Here is a 19,596-nt window from a genome sequence, read left to right on the forward strand (position 1 = left end):
TCCGGTCCGTGTGACCATGTGCGCAGCCTATAGATTATAATGGGTGTACGTGTGTGTCTCCGGTACGTGTGAAGGGGGCCTAAAGGGTATGAGCACTTCTAGTATGAATTACCAGTAGGGGGCGTGACCACTTAAAGTGTCTAGGGCAGCATGAATGCCAGATACGGCCCTGAGCACAGCCCTAATAAAGTCATTAGAGCTGCAGATAAAGGGGGCTCGATCACAGCTCTGGATAGTGGGTTGTATGAGCCGGAGGTTATGAACATGGATGACGATACTAATATATGCCGCACTCTAGATGGAGATCCTACTAATTCATACAATACCCCCTTACATTGTCTTTTGGAGGAGGGTTTGGTATCGGCTGTACTTAATGCCAAACAAATAGAACGATTAAAGGAAAATCACCCACAATGTCCAATATTTCATACATTACCGAAAACGCACAAAGAAGGAAACATCCATCAGTCTAGAGTTACATTCAATACTGGCTGCAGAGAAGATTCCTATAATATAGTGAATATTACCAGAAAACATTTACCTATGTTATACACCGACAAGGATCCAGCAACAAGAAAGACAACTGACACGTGGAGGACAAACACCAAAGGTTTCATTGAATGTGGGAGAAATAAATGTGGTTTGTGCAAGTCTGTGCACAAAGCAAAAATGTCTGCATCTACTAACCATAATAAACCCTATAATATCCGACATCTCATTAGTTGTAGCTCCACACGTCATTGACACCATACAATGTGAAGCTTGTCTGCTGCAATATGTGGGGGGCACGGTCAGACCCTTACGTCACCGCATTGGGGGACACGTTAGGGACGTTCTTGGCCCCACAACACGTAATACATCTGCAGCATCACAACATCTCATACAACACAATAGGGATTAATCACTTTACAGTTGTGGGTATTGAATATGTCACCAGACCAGCTAAGGGGGAGATTGGTATAAAAAGTACACCCCCGAGAAGCCTTGTGGATTCTGGAATTGGCCTCCAGATTCCCCAGTGATATGAAGCTTCGTTCAGACCTTGTATCCATTTACTGAATTGTGTTTTTTCCTCTTTTATAGTAATTATACATAATATACACATTATAGATGCAGACACTTCATTCTTCTATTGCACGGATGCTTCTTGTTGTGGACATATGATCATCCATAGGGGTAATGTAGACATACTTGCACATGTCCATTTGGGGCTGGGGGTCTCCGCTGTGCATTAGACCCTATGATGTGTATGAGAAGCCGGTTACTGGTGATTTATTATGTCATGAAGAAGAACTGAACACAAATACCAGGTAGAAACGCAGAGATGTTTCGCTCCTATCTGTTTTTTAATGTTTCTATGATTTTAATTTGATTTGTTCAATAAAAGTTTTTGGTTTTATTCACACTGGAAAACAAGTGCTGGATTATCAGTAACTTTCTTTGTCCCGTCCATTCCTTCCCAACTGTGATTTTTCATCCAAGCATTGAGAGATGAGCTGAAAGCAGACAATGTTTTCTATAGAGGAATGGCAGACATGGGTGTTGTCCACATAGAAAGCCTCTCCTAAATCCCATGCACAAAAAAGCCGCCCTACAATCTGCCAGGACACATGCGGAAACATATGAAGACTCCTGGGACTTTATACTCTGGAGTGATGAGACCAAGATAAAGGTTTTTTTTGGAACTGATGGCTTCAAAACTGTATGACATTGAAGAGGTGAGGAATACAATGAGAATGCATGGTGTCTACAGTGAGACCTGGTGGCCGTGTCCTTATGTGCGGCTGCATGAGGAGCTACATTTCATTGATGGTATCTTGAATTCACAGATGTTTTGCTCTGTAGTGACAGAAAAGATGCTGCCATCACTCTGTTCCCTTGGTAGGCCACTGTTGCATTTCTGAAGAACAGGGTGACAGTAATTCAGTGGCCAAGTGTCTCCTGATCTGAACCCAACCAAACACCTATGGGGGATTCTGAAGAGACAAGTTGTCATCGCTCCCTCCAGCATCCAGGCTCTAAGAGCTCGTTATCGAAAGAGAGATAAAAGATAGATGTAGTATTGTCACTAACTTGTTCATTCCAGGCCTAGAAAACTTGGTGCCGTCCTTTAAAATTATGGAGGCCATACAAAATAATAGATGTAGTAGCTTTTAATGTGGGGTGTACTCATTTTTGCATCAACTATATTGAGTAAAACTGAAGATTTTCTAATGAGTTATATTATTACCCTTACTTTCATGTTTTGATTACAAAAAAATGTTCTATGAAACTTAGTGTTGGCAAAATTGTAGGAATTGATCTTGTGTTCAGTGAGCTATTAAATAAAATCTTACTCATCAAAGGGGGTGTACTCATTTATGCTGAACAATGTTTATTAAACTTTATAAAACACAGTGAACATAATTACACTTTCTTTCCCATATGACTTCTCTCATGTTTTACAAGGTGTGATTTATGTATAAAAGATTTCCCACATTCTGAACATGAATACGGCTTCTCTCCTGTGTGACTTCTCTCATGCTGCACAAGATAAGTTTTTTTTGTAAAGCATTTCTCACAGAATGAACATGAATACGGCTTCTCTCCTGTATGAATTCTCTTATGAGCAGAAAGATTTGATTTATGTATAAAAGATTTCTCACATTCTGAACATGAATACGGCTTCTCTCCTGTGTGAATTCTGTGATGTATAACAAGCTCTGATTGATATATAAAAGATTTCCCACATTCTGAACATGAAAATGTGTTTTCTCCTGTATGAATTCTCTTATGTGCAGCAAGTTGATATTTATGTATAAAAGATTTCCCACATTCTGAACATGAATACGGCTGCTCTCCTGTGTGAGTTCTCTGATGTCTAACAAGATATGATTTCTCTGTAAAACATTTTCCACATTGTAAACATGAAAACGGTTTCTCCCCGGTGTGAATTCTTTGATGTAAAACCAGATCTGATTTACTTTTAAAACATTTCCCACATTCTGAACAAGAAAATGGCTTTACTCCTGTGTGAATTCTGTGATGTTTAACAAGATCTGATTTATAACTAAAACACTTCCCACATTCTGAGCATGAATATGGCGACTTTCCAGTATGAATGTTCTGATGTCTATTAAAATGCCCTTTAGCTGTGAAGGTCTTCCCACATAGTGAACACAAAAATGTTTTTTCTCCTGTGTGATTTCTCTGATGTGTAATAAGATTCCCTTTATTTGTAAAGCATTTCCCACATTCTGAACACGAATATGGCTTCTCTCCTGTGTGAATTCGCTGATGTGGAATAAGACTCCTTTTATCTGTAAAGGACTTCCCACATTCTGAACATGAATACGGCTTCTCTCCTGTGTGAATTCTCTGATGTATAATAAGACTCCCTTTAAATGTAAAGCATTTCCCACATTCCGAACATGAATATGGCTTTTCTCCTGTGTGAATTCTCTGATGTATAACAAGCTGTGATTTATCTGGAAAGCACCTTCTACATTGTAAACATGAAAAAGGTTTTTCTCCTGTGTGAATTCTTTGATGTTTAACAAGGACTGATTTACTTCTACAACATTTCCCACATTCCGAACATGAAAATGGCTTCTCTCCTGTATGAATTCTCTGATGTGTAATAAGATCCCCTTTATGTTTAAAGGACTTCCCACATTCCGAACATGAAAATGTTTTTTCTCCTGTGTGAATTCTCTCATGTATAATAAATTGTGATTTATATGTAAAGCAATTCCCACATTCTGAACAGGAGTATGGCTTCTCTCCTTTGTGTTTTCTGTGTGTTAAAAAATCTGAGCTTTTTGTAAATTTCTTGTCACACTGAAATCTTGAATCTACTTTGCCCCCTGGACTTTTGGTAATAATGCGAGATTGCTCAGGAGATGATTCCTCATGATTAGGAGGATTATAAGAAAGTGAAGTGCTGTGAAGTCCAGGAGGTGCAGGAAGGGTGATGAGGTTTTCTCCATTAGAGTGCTCCCAGATATCTTCTTTTTTATAATTTAGGGATGAACTGTTATTCTCACAAGGATTTCCTATTAGGATGAAAGGATAGATTAGATGTGAGTTTTTTCTTCAACACAAAAGAGATTTCTGAATGTATTTTCTGGATCTCACAATGAAGACCCTCGTCAGTGAAAGTACCGGTAATAAGGAGGACAACTACATGCCATAACATTAACACAATGACGGGTAAAGTGAATGACACTTATAAACTGGTGACATTGGCACAAGTCAGGGGTGGCAGAGATTAGACAGCAAATAGTTCTTTAAGTGGTAATTACTGATGACAGGTTCCCTTAATGTACCTCCAGTGCCATTTCACTCTCTCAAGCTTCATATCTTGCCCTCAGTATAGAAAAGTGTCCACATAATTAAAGAAGTTGTCAACTACTATTAAAAATGCCCCCAATGTAATTAACCCGTTGAGAGATTTCTTTTAATTACCTAGCTTTGTCTTTATTGGCTGTGAGCGGCGCTATCGCTGGCCACTCACCGGCATCACGCGACCCCCGGCCTCAGCCGGCTCTTGCTTCCCCTGATGTCACGTCAAGTGAGGCGTGACTCGGTGATGCGATCCCCGCGGTGGACGCCGGGCTGTGGGTGGGGTTTCCCCGCGCGTCACACCCAGCATCCACCGCGCACTTTCCCAATGAATGCAAGGTAATCGTGATTCACAAAATGTTATACAATTGAACGGTGAAGAAAAAAAAAAATTACATTTTTACCACTATAATGTTATTTTAGCCCCAGATTTTACATTTTCACAAGGGAAAATGGGTAAAAATGACCACATAATTTTATACAATTTCTGCTGAACGGGGCAATACCCCATATGTGTCTGTACAGTACTGCTTAGCCATACGGTGAGACTCGGGAGGGACAGAGCGCTATTTGACTCTTGGAGAACAAACTTAAGTAGAATAGTTTGCAGACTCCATATACAAAGCCCCTAAGTGGCAGAAGAGCAGAATCCCCCCTCAAGTGACACCAGTTTGGAAATTACACCCCTATGGAAATGTATCTACAGGTGTAGTGATGAATCTGACTCCATGGGTGCTTTCCAGAAACGAGCAGTAATGGATGTTGCGAAGTGAAAATGCAAATATTCCCTTATAGTGGCCAGTACATTGTAGTGTCCGGTACATTGCAGTGCCCTTACGTTGTAGCGCCCAGTACATGATTCCCAGCTAGTGCTTTCTGGAGAAATAAATTGGCTCTCCTCGCTACAGTAATGCCAAACATGTGGATGCTAACTGCACACGGTGGGGCCCAGGAGGAGGGGGCATTTGGATTTGGGAGCGCAGATGTCACTGGATTTCTTTAAGTGGGAGCCAAGTCACTTTTCCAGAGCCTTTGTGCTACCAGTAATATGGACACCCCCTATATTACTGTTTACAGATGATGAACCTGAGTGGGGACTTGTTTTTTGTGGGTTGAGCAGAAGCTCTTAATGGTGGCATTTTGGGGTACAGAACATTTTGGAGCATATTTATCCTGTGCTGTACGCTGAACACTTACAGTGGGTACGGAAAGTATTCAGACCCCTTTACATTTTTCACTCTTTGTTTCATTGCAGCCATTTGGTAAATTCTAAACAGTTCATTTATTTTTCTCATTAAAGTCCACTCTGCACCCCATCTTGACTGAAAAAAAGCAGAAATGCAGACAATTTTGCAGATTTATTAAAAAAGAAAAACTGAAATATCACATGGTCATAAGTATTCAGACCCTTTGCTCAGACACTCATATTTAAGTCACATGCTGTCCATTTCCTTGTGATCCTCCTTGAGATGGTTCTACTCCTTCATTGGAGTCCAGCTGTGTTTAATTAAACTGATAGGACTTGATTTGGAAAGGCACACACCTGTCTATATAAGACCTCACGGCTCACAGTGCATATCAGACCAAATGAGAATCATGAGCTCAAAGGAACTGCCCAAGGAGCTCAGAGACAGAATTGTGGCAAGGCACAGATGTGGCCAAGGTTATAAAAGAATTTCTGCATTATTGAATTGAAGGTTCCTAAGAGCACAGTGGCCTCCATAATCCTTAAATGGAAAAAGTTTGGGACCACCAGAAGTCTTCCTAGACCTGGCCGTCCAGCCAAACTGAACAATCATGGGAGAAGAGCCTTGGTGAGAGAGGTAAAGAAGAACCCCAAGATCACTGTGGCTGAGCTCCAGAGATGCAGTAGGGAGATGGGAGAAAGTTCCACAAAGTCAACGATCACTGCAGCCCTCCACCAGTCGGGCCTTTATGGCAGAGTGGCCAGATGGAAGCCTCTCTGTTATGTTCTGCTACCAAAGCTAAGGAAAGAGAGGAGATCTGTCCCTACTATAAGACTCAGCTGAATCCCTACGATGTAACAGGGAACCTGATCCTGCGATCAGACCTGCTAAAGTCCTAATCTAGTCTGTACGGAGACCTATAGATTTGGGGAGGGAATCCCTACAAGTACTAAGGACTGGGAGGAATATGGGACACCTCCTAACAGAAATAGTAGCAGAAAGACGAACAAACAAAATAGATAGAACATAGAGGTCCGTAGACCAAGCAAACTAACAGAGTTAGATACAGAGCACAGGCTAGCTAGAAAGTAGATATACAATGAAGTCCAGCAAAGCCAGAAGGGCGGAGCAGGATTAAATAGGCCAACAAGGTCATGTGACCAGCAAAGGAAAAAAAACCTAACAGCAAGGTTCTAACAGTACCCCCCCTTCTAAGAGGATCCTCCGGATCCCCTAGGACCAGGCTTATCAGGAAATCTCCTGTGAAACGCTCTGATAAGTCTGGACGCGGAAACATCATCTGACCTCACCCAAGAGTTATCCTCGGGTCCGAAACCTTTCCAGGCCACAAGATACTGCAAACTACCTCTATACCGTCTAGAGTCAAGGATGCGAGAAATTTCATATTCCCCGTCCTCCACCACCGGAGGAACAGAGGCAGAGGCGTCACCATCCGACACAACAGCTTTTTTTAACAGGGAGACATGAAAGACCGGATTAATTCTCCAGGAGGTAGGAACCTCCAACCTAACAGCAGATTGGTTGACAACCTGAAGCACCTTAAAGGGCCCTACAAACTTGGGACCCAATTTCTTAGAAGGAATCCTCAACCGCAGATTCCTAGAGGACAACCAAACCATGTCACCAACAGCGAACAAAACCTCCTGTCGTTTCCTATCAAAGTAGTCTTTAGATTTTCTGTTGGCCTCCTGAAGATTACCACGCACATCCGTCCAAACTCTTTCCAAATCACCGGAAAAATTCTCCTCCTCAGGCACGGCAGATCCCAACTTGGAGAACGACCCAAACGACGGATGTCTCCCAGAACAACAAAAAAAAGGCGAACAACCAGCAGAAGAAGATGTATGATTGTTCAGAGCAAATTCGGCAAGTGGCAGAAACTCAGACCACCCCTCTTGATTGTCTGCCACAAAACAACGCAAGAACTGCTCAACATCCTGGTTTTTCCTTTCTGTCTGGCCATTAGATTCAGGATGATATCCGGACGAAAACGACAAATGAATTCCCAACCTGTCACAAAAGGCACGCCAAAAACGAGCCACGAACTGAGGACCCCTATCAGAAACAATGTCAGTAGGAACGCCATGAAGTCTGACAATTTCCTTGACAAAGGCCTTAGCGAGAGTTTTAGCGCAGGGCAGTTTGACGAAGGGAACCAAGTGACACATCTTGCTAAAACGGTCCACGACCACCCAGATGACAGTAAAACCCTCAGAGGGGGGAAGGTCAGTTATAAAGTCCATAGCCAAATGTGTCCAAGGAGCACTGGGGACCTCCAAAGGACAAAGCAACCCCGCAGCAGGAGTATGTGAGGACTTAGATCTAGCACATATAGTACATTGGCGCACCCACTTAATGACTTCCTTCTGCCATCCAGGCCACCAAAAACTGCGACCCACCAGTCTCTTGGTCTCAGAGATTCCGGGATGACCTGCCAACCGAGATTCGTGACACTCAACAAACAAATCTCTCCTAAAGGTCCCAGGCACAAACAACCTCCCATGAGGAGTGTTAGATGGGGCATTCTCCTGAGCTTTAAGAATCTCATCTTCCAAAACGGAGTCTAAAGCAGCTATCACAACACCTTCTTGTAAAATGTTTTCCTCTTTCTCAGCACCGACTATGGGAGAAAAACTGCGAGACAAGGCATCCGCCTTAACATTCTTAGTACCAGGGATGTAAGTAACGGAGAAATTAAACCGCGAGAAAAACAGTGCCCACCTAGCCTGACGGGCATTCAGGCGCTTGGCAGCGTCAAGATATATCAGATTTTTATGATCCGTAAGAACCTGAACGGGAAATTCCGCACCTTCCAAGAAGTGGCGCCAGTGTTCAAATGCGAGTTTAATAGCCAATAATTCCCGATTACCAATATCGTAATTCAATTCAGTCTCCGAAAATTTTTTTGAAAAAAATGCACAGGGATGTAATCCATCCCCGTTATCCTGAGACAATACTGCGCCAACCCCCACAGAGGAAGCATCAACCTCAACCAAAAACGGCTTAGTCACATCAGGCTGCATAAGGATGGGAGCAGAGGTGAACCTCTCCTTGAGATACACAAAAGCTTCAATGGCCTCAGAAGACCACTGAACCGCATCAGCACCTTTCCTGGTGAGATCGGTCAGAGGTTTGACAATACTAGAAAAATTTTTTATGAATTTTCTATAGTAATTGGCGAAACCCAAAAACCTCTGTATCGATTTCAAACCAATAGGCCTAGGCCATTCCTGCACAGCCTGAACCTTAACCGGATCCATCTCAAAACCTTTGCTGGAGATAATGTAACCCAAAAAACTAATTCTCTGTACAGCGAACTCACATTTCTCCAGCTTAGCAAAAAGCGAATTGTCCATTAATAACTGTAATACCTCACGCACGCTCCGCCAATGAGACTCCAGATCTGGCGAATAAATCAAAATGTCATCCAAATACACAACCACATTTTTACCGATCAAAGGTCTAAGGATGTCATTAATCAGATTCTGAAAAAATGCAGGAGCATTAGTAAGACCAAAAGGCATAACCAGATTCTCAAAATGACCCACAGGAGTGTTAAAAGCAGTCTTCCATTCATCACCCTCCTTCATGCGCAACAGATTGTATGCCCCCTTAAGGTCAATTTTAGAGAACCACTTGGCCCCCAATAACTGGTTAAACAGATCAGGAATCAATGGCAGTGGGTAAGGATTGCGTACCGTAATTTTGTTAATCTCACGAAAATCTAGACAAGGACGTAAACCGCCGTCCTTTTTTTTTACAAAAAAAAATCCAACCGCCACAGGAGACTTAGAGGGCCTAATGTGACCGGCGGCCAAACTTGTCTGTATGTATTCCTCCAAAGCCTTCCTCTCAGGAATAGTAAGGTTAAATAAACGACTTTTAGGAAGAGTCGCTCCAGGGACAAATTCAATAGAACAATCATAGTCTCTATGGGGAGGCAAAACCTGCGATTCTTTCTCAGAAAAAACTCTCCAAAAATCCTGAATAGGAACAGGCAATTCTCCCCTATCCAAAGCTGCAATACGCCCGTTACAACACTTGTCATAACATTTATGGCTCCAGGATTTAATTTCACTGGTAGACCAATCCAGTACAGGATTGTGAAATTTTAACCAGGGCAAACCCAATATTACTGGAGAAGGCAAGTTATTCAACACTACCAAATCCAATTTCTCATGGTGAACACCATTAATAGTGAGAGGAAATTCACTGACCTTGAGAGTAATATTCTTCAAAGGGGAGCCATCCACAGAAACCACAGCAATGGGGGATGATAAAGGTTCAGGTTTTAAATTGAGTTTTTCCACGAATCCCCCATCAATAACATTCAGTGTAGACCCGCAATCAACAAACACCCGAAATTCCATTAATTTTTCCTGAGCAATCGTGGAAGCAGCTAAAAATATACCCTTGGAATTTAAACAGGCAATACGGGCGTGACTGACCATTTTTTTTTCTTTCTTCATACGAAGCTCACAGCCTTTAATCAAATGACCAGATTTCCCGCAATAGAAACACAAGCCTTCTGAAAAACGACGGTGTTTTTCTTGAGAGCGAGGTGCCACCGATCCAATCTCCATCGGTTCACCACTGTTAGTACACACATTATCATAACCAGAAACTGACATAGCAGAGGATTTGCTCTCATTAACCCTAGCACGCAGTCTTCTATCCACCCGTATAGCTAATTGCATAGCCTGTTGCAAATCCTCAGGTGTAGGATAAGCAATTAGCAGGTCTTTAACCTTTTCACTGAGCCCAGCAAGAAATAGACTTTTCAGAGCAGAATCGTTCCACCCTGTTTGAGTGGACCAACGACGAAAATGTGTACAATATTTTTCCATATTACCTGATCCTTGTTTTAAACGTCTCAACTCAGTCTCAGCTGATGCCACACGGTCAGGATCATCATATAATAGTCCTAAAGCAGAAAAAAAACTATCCACTGATCTGAAGCATGCATCACTAGGTTGCAAAGAAAAGGCCCACTCCTGAGGCTCTTTGCGCAAAAGTGACATTATGATCCCTACGCGCTGGGATTCATCCCCAGAGGACTTGGGTCTCAAACGAAAATACAATAAGCAAGCATTTTTAAATGAAAAAAATTCTCGATGTTCACCAAAAAATAAATCCGGCAAACATACCTTAGGCTCCAAGAAATATGCTCCAGGACAGTTACTCACGTGCTGACGGAGCTCGGCCACTTCCAGAGAGAGTCCCTGCAGGTGTTTAGCCAAATCCTGAACCGACACCATGATGGAACAAAAAAAATCTTTCCTTAGAGAATTTACAGGCTGGACTTACTGTTATGTTCTGCTACCAAAGCTAAGGAAAGAGAGGAGATCTGTCCCTACTATAAGACTCAGCTGAATCCCTACGATGTAACAGGGAACCTGATCCTGCGATCAGACCTGCTAAAGTCCTAATCTAGTCTGTACGGAGACCTATAGATTTGGGGAGGGAATCCCTACAAGTACTAAGGACTGGGAGGAATATGGGACACCTCCTAACAGAAATAGTAGCAGAAAGACGAACAAACAAAATAGATAGAACATAGAGGTCCGTAGACCAAGCAAACTAACAGAGTTAGATACAGAGCACAGGCTAGCTAGAAAGTAGATATACAATGAAGTCCAGCAAAGCCAGAAGGGCGGAGCAGGATTAAATAGGCCAACAAGGTCATGTGACCAGCAAAGGAAAAAAAACCTAACAGCAAGGTTCTAACACTCTCCTCAGTGCAAGACATATGAAAGCCCGCATAGAGTTTTCTCAAAACACATGAAGGACTCACAGACTATGAGAAATAAGATTCTCTGGTCTGATGAGACGAAGATAGAACTTTTTGGTGATCATTCTAAGCGGTATGTGTGGAGAAAACCAGGCACTGCTTATCACCTGCCCAATACAATCCCTACAGTGAAACATGGTGGTGGCAGCATCATGCTATGGGGGTATTTTTCAGCTGCAGGGACAGGATGACTGGTTGTAAATGAAGGAAACATGAATGCAGCCAAGCACAGAGATATCCTGGATGAAAACCTCTTACAAAGTGCTCTGGACCTCAGACTTGGCCGAAGGTTCACCTTCCAACAAGACAATGACCCTAAGCACACATGTAAAATGACAAAGGAGTGGCTTCAGAACAACTCTGTGACTATTCTTGACTGGCCCAGCCAGAGCCCTGACCTCTCTGGAGAGACCTGAAAATGTCTGTCCACCAACTTTCACCATCCAACCTGACGGAACTGGAGAGGATCTGCAAGGAAGAATGGCAGAGGATCCCCAAATCCAGGGGTGAAAAACTTGTTGCATCATTCCCAAGAAGACTCATGGCTGTACTAGCTCAAAAGGGGGCTTCTACTCAATACTGAGCAAAGGGTCTGAATACGTATGACCATGTGATATTTCAGTTTTTCTTTTTTAATAAATTTGCAAAAATTTCTACATTTCTTGTTTTTTTCAGTCAAGATGGGGTGCAGAGTGTACTATAATGAGAAAAAAATGACTTTTTACAATTTACAAAATGGCTGCAATGAAACAAAGAGTGAAAAATCTAAAGGGGTCTGAATACTTTCCGCACCCACTGTACATCGGGGTTTCCATCTAAATCTACAAAATACATGATTCAGATGACACCCCCGAGGGATCCATTCAGAATAATGAGGCAGCAGAGTTACACCGGACTCCGTCTAGCCTCTGGTCGACTGCGCTTTTATGCACGCTGAAAAAGATGGACATCACTGGATCATAGGCCAGACGGCGTCCACAGCGCCTCATTATACGGAATCTTCCCCCGGGGTTCTGTCCGAATCGCAAGCTCAGTCATTTATATGGCAGCATGAGACTTGTGTAAGAATAATATGAAAATAAAAGATGGAAGTAATATTAAAAAACACAATTAGGAAAATTAAAAATGTGCTTATTAAATCATTAAGAAGAGGTGTGAATGCGGCCCAGTTATTCATCGGTGCGCAACCGGACTCTGTACAAGAGCAGCCGCGCCATCACCGGACGCTTCTGCTGTGATGTGGACGGCGGATAAAGCTTCACTGCACCGGAGACTTCATACAATATCACACACCGGTCATCGTCAGGCACCGCTAATCATAGTCACATGCCAATCATCATCGTCACACGCCAGTCATCATCATCACACGCCGCTAATCATAGTCACATGCCAATCATCATCATCACACGCCAGTCATCATCATCACACGCCGCTAATCATAGTCACATGCCAATCGTCATCGTCATACGCCAGTCATCATCATCACACGCCGCTAATCATAGTCACATGCCAATCATCATCGTCATACGCCAGTCATCATCATCACACGCCGCTAATCATAGTCACATGCCAATCATCATCGTCATACGCCAGTCATCATCATCACACGCCGCTAATCATAGTCACATGCCAATCATCATCATCATACGCCAGTCATCATCATCACACGCCACTAATCATAGTCACATGCCAATCATCATCGTCATACGCCAGTCATCATCATCACACGCCGCTAATCATAGTCACATGCCAATCATCATCATCATACTCCAGTCATCATCATCACACGCCGCTAATCATAGTCACATGCCAATCGTCATCGTCATACGCCAGTCATCATCATCATCACACGCCGGTCATTATTACACACCTGTGGAAACATCTACAGGAATCTCCTCCTTCCCGTCACTCACACACGGCTGATCCCCCCTCGTCATCGCTTCTTCTTCTGTCTCGTCCTTCACTTTATTCTTAGTTGGATCTTCCTCCTGATATATCAGATGTAACAATCAGCACAATACAAGAAACCACCAAAATCTGTGACATCTATGACCTCGATCAGAAATGTCCCCCCATTTACAGATCCGGTACAGGGCTCAGCACCGTCTACCTGATGACTCTCCGGGATGTTGTGATTCTCCTCTGGACAGTCCTGGGGATACAGAGGACGGGGACATCTCTCTGGTGGATTTCTTTCCATGAGTCCATCTGTAGGAAACACACAGTGACAGAATACAGTGACATGTAAAAGTTTGGGCACCAATGGTCAAAATTACTGTTATTGTGAACAGTTAAGTTGAAGATGAAATAATCTCTAAAAGGCCTAAAGTTAAAGATGACATTTCCTTTGTATTTCAGGCAAAATAATAAACTATATATACAGTGGTGGCCAAAAGTATTGGCACCCCTGCAATTCTGTCAGATAATACTCAGTTTCTTCCTGAAAATGATTGCAATCACAAATTCTTTGGTATTATTATCTTCATTTAATTTGTCTTCAATGAAAAAACACAAAAAGAATTGTCCTAAAGCCAAATTGGATATAATTTCACACCAAACCTAAAAAAGGGGGTGGACAAAAGTATTGGCACCCTTTTAAAAATCCTGTGATGCTTCTGTAATTGGTGTAATTAACAGCACCTGTAACTTACCTGTGGCACCTAACAGGTGTTGGCAATAACTAAATCACACTTGCAGCCAGTTAACATGGATTAAAGTTGCCTCAACCTCTGTCCTGTGTCCTTGTGTGTACCACATTGAGCATGGAGAAAAGAAAGAAGACCAAAGAACTGTCTGAGGACTTGAGAAACCAAATTGTGAGGAAGCATGAGCAATCTCAAGGCTAAAAGTCCATCTCCAAAGACCTGAATGTTCCTGTGTCTTCCGTGCGCAGTGTCATCAAGAAGTGTAAAGCCCATGGCACTGTGGCTAACCTCCCTAGATGTGGATGGAAAAGAAAAATTGACGAGAGATTTCAACGCAAGATTGTGCGGATGGTGGATAAAGAACCTCGACTAACATCCAAACAAGTTCAAGCTGCCCTGCAGTCCGAGGGTACAACACTGTCAACACGTACTATCCGTCGGCGTCTGAATGAAAAGAGACTGTATGGTAGGATACCCAGGAAGACCCCACTTCTTACCCCGAGACATAAAAAAGCCAGGCTGGAGTTTGCCAAAACTTACCTGAGAAAGCCTAAAACGTTTTGGAAGAATGTTCTCTGGTCAGATGAGACAAAAGTAGAGCTTTTTGGGAAAAATCATCAACATAGAGTGTACAGGAAAAAAAAAGAGGTATTCAAAGAAAAGAACACGGTCCCTACAGTCAAACATGGCGGAGGTTCCCTGATGTTTTGGGGTTGCTTTGCTGCCTCTGGCACTGGACTGCTTGACCGTGTGCATGGCATTATGAAGTCTGAAGACTACCAACAAATTTTGCAGCATAATGTAGGGTCCAGTGTGAGAAAGCTGGGTCTCCCTTAGAGGTCATGGGTCTTCCAGCAGGACAATGACCCAAAACACACTTCCAAAAGCACTATAAAATGGTTTGAGAGTAAGCACTGGAGACTTCTAAGGTGGCCAGCAATGAGTCCAGACCTGAATCCCATAGAACACCCGTGGAGAGATCTCAAAATGGCAGATTGGAGAAGGCACCCTTCAAATATCAGGGATCTGGAGCAGTTTGCCAATGAAGAATGGTCTACAATTCCAGCAGAGCATTGTAAGAAACTCATTGATGGTTACCGGAAGCGGTTGTTCGCAGTTATTTTGGCTAAAGGTTGTGCAACCAAGTATTAGGCTGAGGGTGCCAATACTTTTGTCGGGCCCATTTTTGGAGTTTTGTGTGAAATGATCAATGATTTCATTTTTGCTTCATTCTCTTTTGTGTTTTTTTCACTGAAGACAAATTAAATGAAGATAATAAGACCAAAGAATTTGTGATTGCCATCATTTTCAGGAAGAAACTGAGTATTATCTGACAGAATTGCAGGGGTGCCAATACTTTTGGCCACCACTGTATTTTCATCTTTTATATTTAAAAAAAATTTCAATGAGGAAAAATGGTTAAATGCAAAAGTTTTGGCACCTGGCAAGGTTAGTACCCAGTATCGCCCCCTTTTGAAAGTATCACAGCTTGTAAATGCTTTTTGTAGCCAGACAATAGTCTTTCAATTCTTGTTTGAGGGATTTTCATCCTTTCTTCCTTGGAGGAATTCTTCCAGTTCTGTGAGATTCTTGGGTCGTCTTGCATCCTCAGCTATTTTGAGGTCTAGCCACAGATTTTCAATGATGTTCAGATCAGGGGACTATGAGGGCCATTGTAAAACCTTCAGCTTGTGCCTTTTGACGTGTGTTTAGTACCATTATCATTTGCCATCCTCTTTTTACCTTCAGCTTTTTTGCAGATGGTGTTATGTTTGTATCAAGAATTTGCTGAAATTTCATGGAATCCATTCTTCCCTCTACCCGTTCCCTGTGCCATTGGCTGCAACACAACCCAAAAGCATGATTGATCCACCACCATGCTTAATGGCTGGCGAGATGTTCTTTTACTAAAATTCTGTGCCCTTTTTTCTCCACACAACTTTGATCATTGCTCTATTTTAACCTCATCGGTCCACAAGACTTGTTTACAAAATGCATCAGACCTTCTTAGATGTACTTTTGCATACTTCTGACGCTGAATTTTATGGTGAGGTCGCAGGAGAGGTTTTCTTCTGATGACTGTTCGATGAAGGCCATATTTGTGCAGGTGTCTCTGAAGAGTACAACAATGTTCCACAACTACAGAGTCTGCTAAATCTTTCTGAAGGTCTTTTGCAGTCAGGCGGGGGTTCTGATTTGCCTCTCTAGCAATCCTACTGAAAATTTGCTTGGTCTTCCAGACCTTATCTTGACCTCCATTCTTTCTGTTAACTGCCATTTCTTTATTACATTTTGAACCAAGGAAAAGGCAACTTGAAAACGCTTTGCTCATAGCCTTCTCCTGCTTTGTGGGCCTCCACCATTTTTAGAGTGCTAGACAGCTGCTTAGAAAAAGCCATGGCTGCGGTTATTTTGGCACAATGTTAGAGTAAGCTGTGTTTTTATAAAGCTGGAAATTTGCATCACCTGGCCTTTCCTAACGATGATAGTGAACGAGCCATAACCCTAACAGGCTAAGTAAGATCTGAATCATTGGTCAAAGTTATCTGAGCACACAAATGTCCAAGGGTAACACAAAGGAAATGTGTCATCTTTAACTTTAGGTCTTTTAGAGATCATTTCATCTTCAACTTGCTTAACTGGTCACAATAACAGTAATTTTGACCAGGGGTGCCCAAACTTTTACATGCCACTGTAGATTGTATCATGTGATCATGAGATGATGGGAGTAGTAGTAGATGGCCACAGAACCGACATGACAGTCTGCCCTCCTCACCCTGATCGGCCCATATTGCGGTCGCCTCTTGTGCTCCATGTATAACCTCAACCTTAATATCAATCAGATCTTCACCCTAAAAATAAAAATGTAAGATGAGCTCAGGTCCCATTACTTCATGGTCAGATGTTGTGGGGACTTCAGTGTCATCTACCTGATGATCCTCCGGGATGTGGTGATTCTCCTCTGGATAGTCCTGCGGATTCAGAGGACGGGGACATCTCTCTGGTGGATTTCTCCTCCTGGATCCATCTGTGGAGACACACAGACTGAATACATGACCTGCCGTGTATCTGTCTATATATGAGACTCGTCTCTCAGAACCGGTAATTCTATGTTTATGTATCTGGGAATAAATTACATTGTTGTGGTCCTCACCACCGATACAGAGGTCCCAGCACATTGTGGCCTCAAGTATGAAGTGATAATCAGCGAGGCCAAAGCCTAATGCTCTCTGCTCTGCACTCGGAGGATGAGGATCCTGAGGAGAGGGACAGAGAAGACCCTCGTCAGTCAGATGGAGCAGCCGTACTAAGAAACACAACTTCTCCAAGATTCAGCTCCACCAGGGATGGAACCACAGAGGAGCTGGAGAAAGCTCCACATTTCTATCCATTGGTTTCCTCTCCTGATTTACTGTATGGAGATTGGGGGAAGGATGGTGACCATTTACCAGTGATTGTTTTTTTGAGAGCTCATGACGTCACCATGTGGACACGGCCTCCCTCCTGGACAGGATCCTCTGGGATCACTCAGAGGAGAGAACCTGATCTATTAAAAGACGAGTTACCGTGTTTTTCTTCTCCTTTAAATAGAGATAAATCTCAACATCCGCCTCGGTATAAACACTAAAATAGGCAGCAAGTTCTGCGTTTGTCTCTAAAGGATGGAAAAAAAAGGCACATGTACGACTAATGTACGAAGTCACCGTACCCGGAAGGACGGTGTTGTGGGGAGCACCCGGTACACAGCGGTTAGTACCCATCAATGTGTAGAAAGGACAACTAGAGAGCAGGCACCGGGGTCATGGGCGCTTACTGATGCACACGGGGAGCCAAGGAGAGATTGTCTGGTCAGACTCCACAGAAAAGCTCCATAATACATATTCTTCTAAACAAACATCCCTGTAAGGGAGACTTACAATTATTATTACCACCAGACCAGGATCTCAGATTGAAGTCCCCATTATTTTTGCTTTGTCTCCCAAAATGAGAACGAATGTTTTTTTTTAATAAAAATAAATCTATCTATCTACACACATATATATATTTATTATTTGGCATTTTCATGTCAGGATTTATCTCGCACGGTAAATGCCAAAAGAAAAAAACACATCAGAAACACCTCCCCAAAACTGCAATGAAAAAACAATGATCAAAAAAAGTCACCAATAAAAAGGTCAACGGCCATTCAAGAAGAGAAGCCCTCACACAGCTCCGATAACGGAAGATAAAGCGATGGGTGTCAGGAACAGTTCTGAAAATGGCAGCGACATCGTTCTTACCGCCCAATAAATGCTGAGAAACAAAACCCAAAAAGCCAGAAGCCCGACCACGACTGATGACGACATTGAACCGGCACCGATTCTGAGGGACGGACAAGCGACAGCGGATTAGGGGGAAAATCATCAGTAAATTAACCCCGACTCTGCTGAGTAACAATCCACGACAGACTCAGGAACCGAAAGATCTCACAGGAGAGAACGGACAGAAGCGCTGGGACATCTGCAGACAAAATGTGACCGATGCTCTAAGGAAGGGGAAAGATTCTGAGAGAAGCCGCCGAGGACGAAGACTCAAGACTGATGAAGACGACAGCGGAGAAACCGCGACTCACAGATCAGAAGAGAAGAATCAGGGAATGAAAGCTGTGAGAAAATGTAGAGAAAACCAGAGCAAGTCTGGAGAAAACTCATCTATTATAGGACGAGGCCGAGAGACGTCATCACATCCACCGGAGCCAACAAGAGTCTCCTCTCACCTGGTGATGTCAGAGGCCGGAGCTCCTCCATCATCACCTCCTGGTACCGATCCTGGTGTCCTTCTAGATACTCCCACTCCTCCATGGAGAGATAGACAGCGACGTCCTGACACCTTATAGGAGCCTGACAACAACGACACCGTCATCACCCAGAATCCTCCAGTGCTGCCCTGTATAATGTCCCAGCAGTCACCTCTCCGCTCATCACCCAGAATCCTCCAGTGCTGTCCTGTATAATGTCCCAGCAGTCACCTCTCCGCTCATCACCCAGAATCCTCCAGTGCTGTCCTGTATAATGTCCCAGCAGTCACCTCTCCGCTCATCACCCAGAATCCTACAGTGCTGTCCTGAATAATATCCCAGCACTCACCTCGCCGCTCATCACCCAGAATCCTCCAGTGCTGTCCTGTATAATGTCCCAGCACTCACCTCGCCGCTCATCACCCAGAATCCTCCAGTGCTGTCCTGTATAATGTCCCAGCAGTCATCTCTCCAGTCATCACCCAGAATCCTCCAGTGCTGTCCTGTATAATGTCCCAGCAGTCACCTCTCCGGTCATCACCCAAAATCCTCCAGTGCCGTCCTGTATAATGTCCCAGCAGTCACCTCTCCGCTCATCACCCAGAATGCTCCAGTGCTGTCCTGTATAATGTCCCAGCAGTCACCTCTCCGGTCATCACCCAAAATCCTCCAGTGCTGTCCTGTATAATGTCCCAGCAGTCACCTCTCCGCTCATCACCCAAAATCCTCCAGTGCCGTCCTGTATAATGTCCCAGCAGTCACCTCTCCGCTGATCACCCAGAATCCTCCAGTGCCGTCCTGTATAATGTCCCAGCAGTCACCTCTCCGGTCATGACCCAGAATCCTCCAGTG

The 19,596-nt window shown here is 43.4% G+C and overlaps 1 protein-coding gene across 1 annotated transcript in view; it reads right to left on the minus strand.

The window, feature by feature from the left end:
- Positions 1-2,399: 2,399 nt before the first annotated feature.
- LOC141241678 (uncharacterized) overlaps positions 2,400-19,596 on the minus strand; it is a 61,316-nt gene continuing 44,119 nt past the window's right edge. Inside the window, exon 5 of the mRNA XM_073668791.1 lies at positions 2,400-3,698. Within this exon, the coding sequence (XP_073524892.1) occupies positions 2,407-3,698 (1,292 nt within the window). The 3' untranslated portion in view covers positions 2,400-2,406. The remainder of the gene's footprint in view (positions 3,699-19,596) is intronic.

Source organism: Phyllobates terribilis, unplaced genomic scaffold (genome assembly GCF_046119375.1).
Source record: "Phyllobates terribilis strain yellow unplaced genomic scaffold, ASM4611937v1 Scaffold_1019__1_contigs__length_468203, whole genome shotgun sequence".
In the NCBI taxonomy this organism is placed as follows: domain Eukaryota; kingdom Metazoa; phylum Chordata; class Amphibia; order Anura; family Dendrobatidae; genus Phyllobates; species Phyllobates terribilis.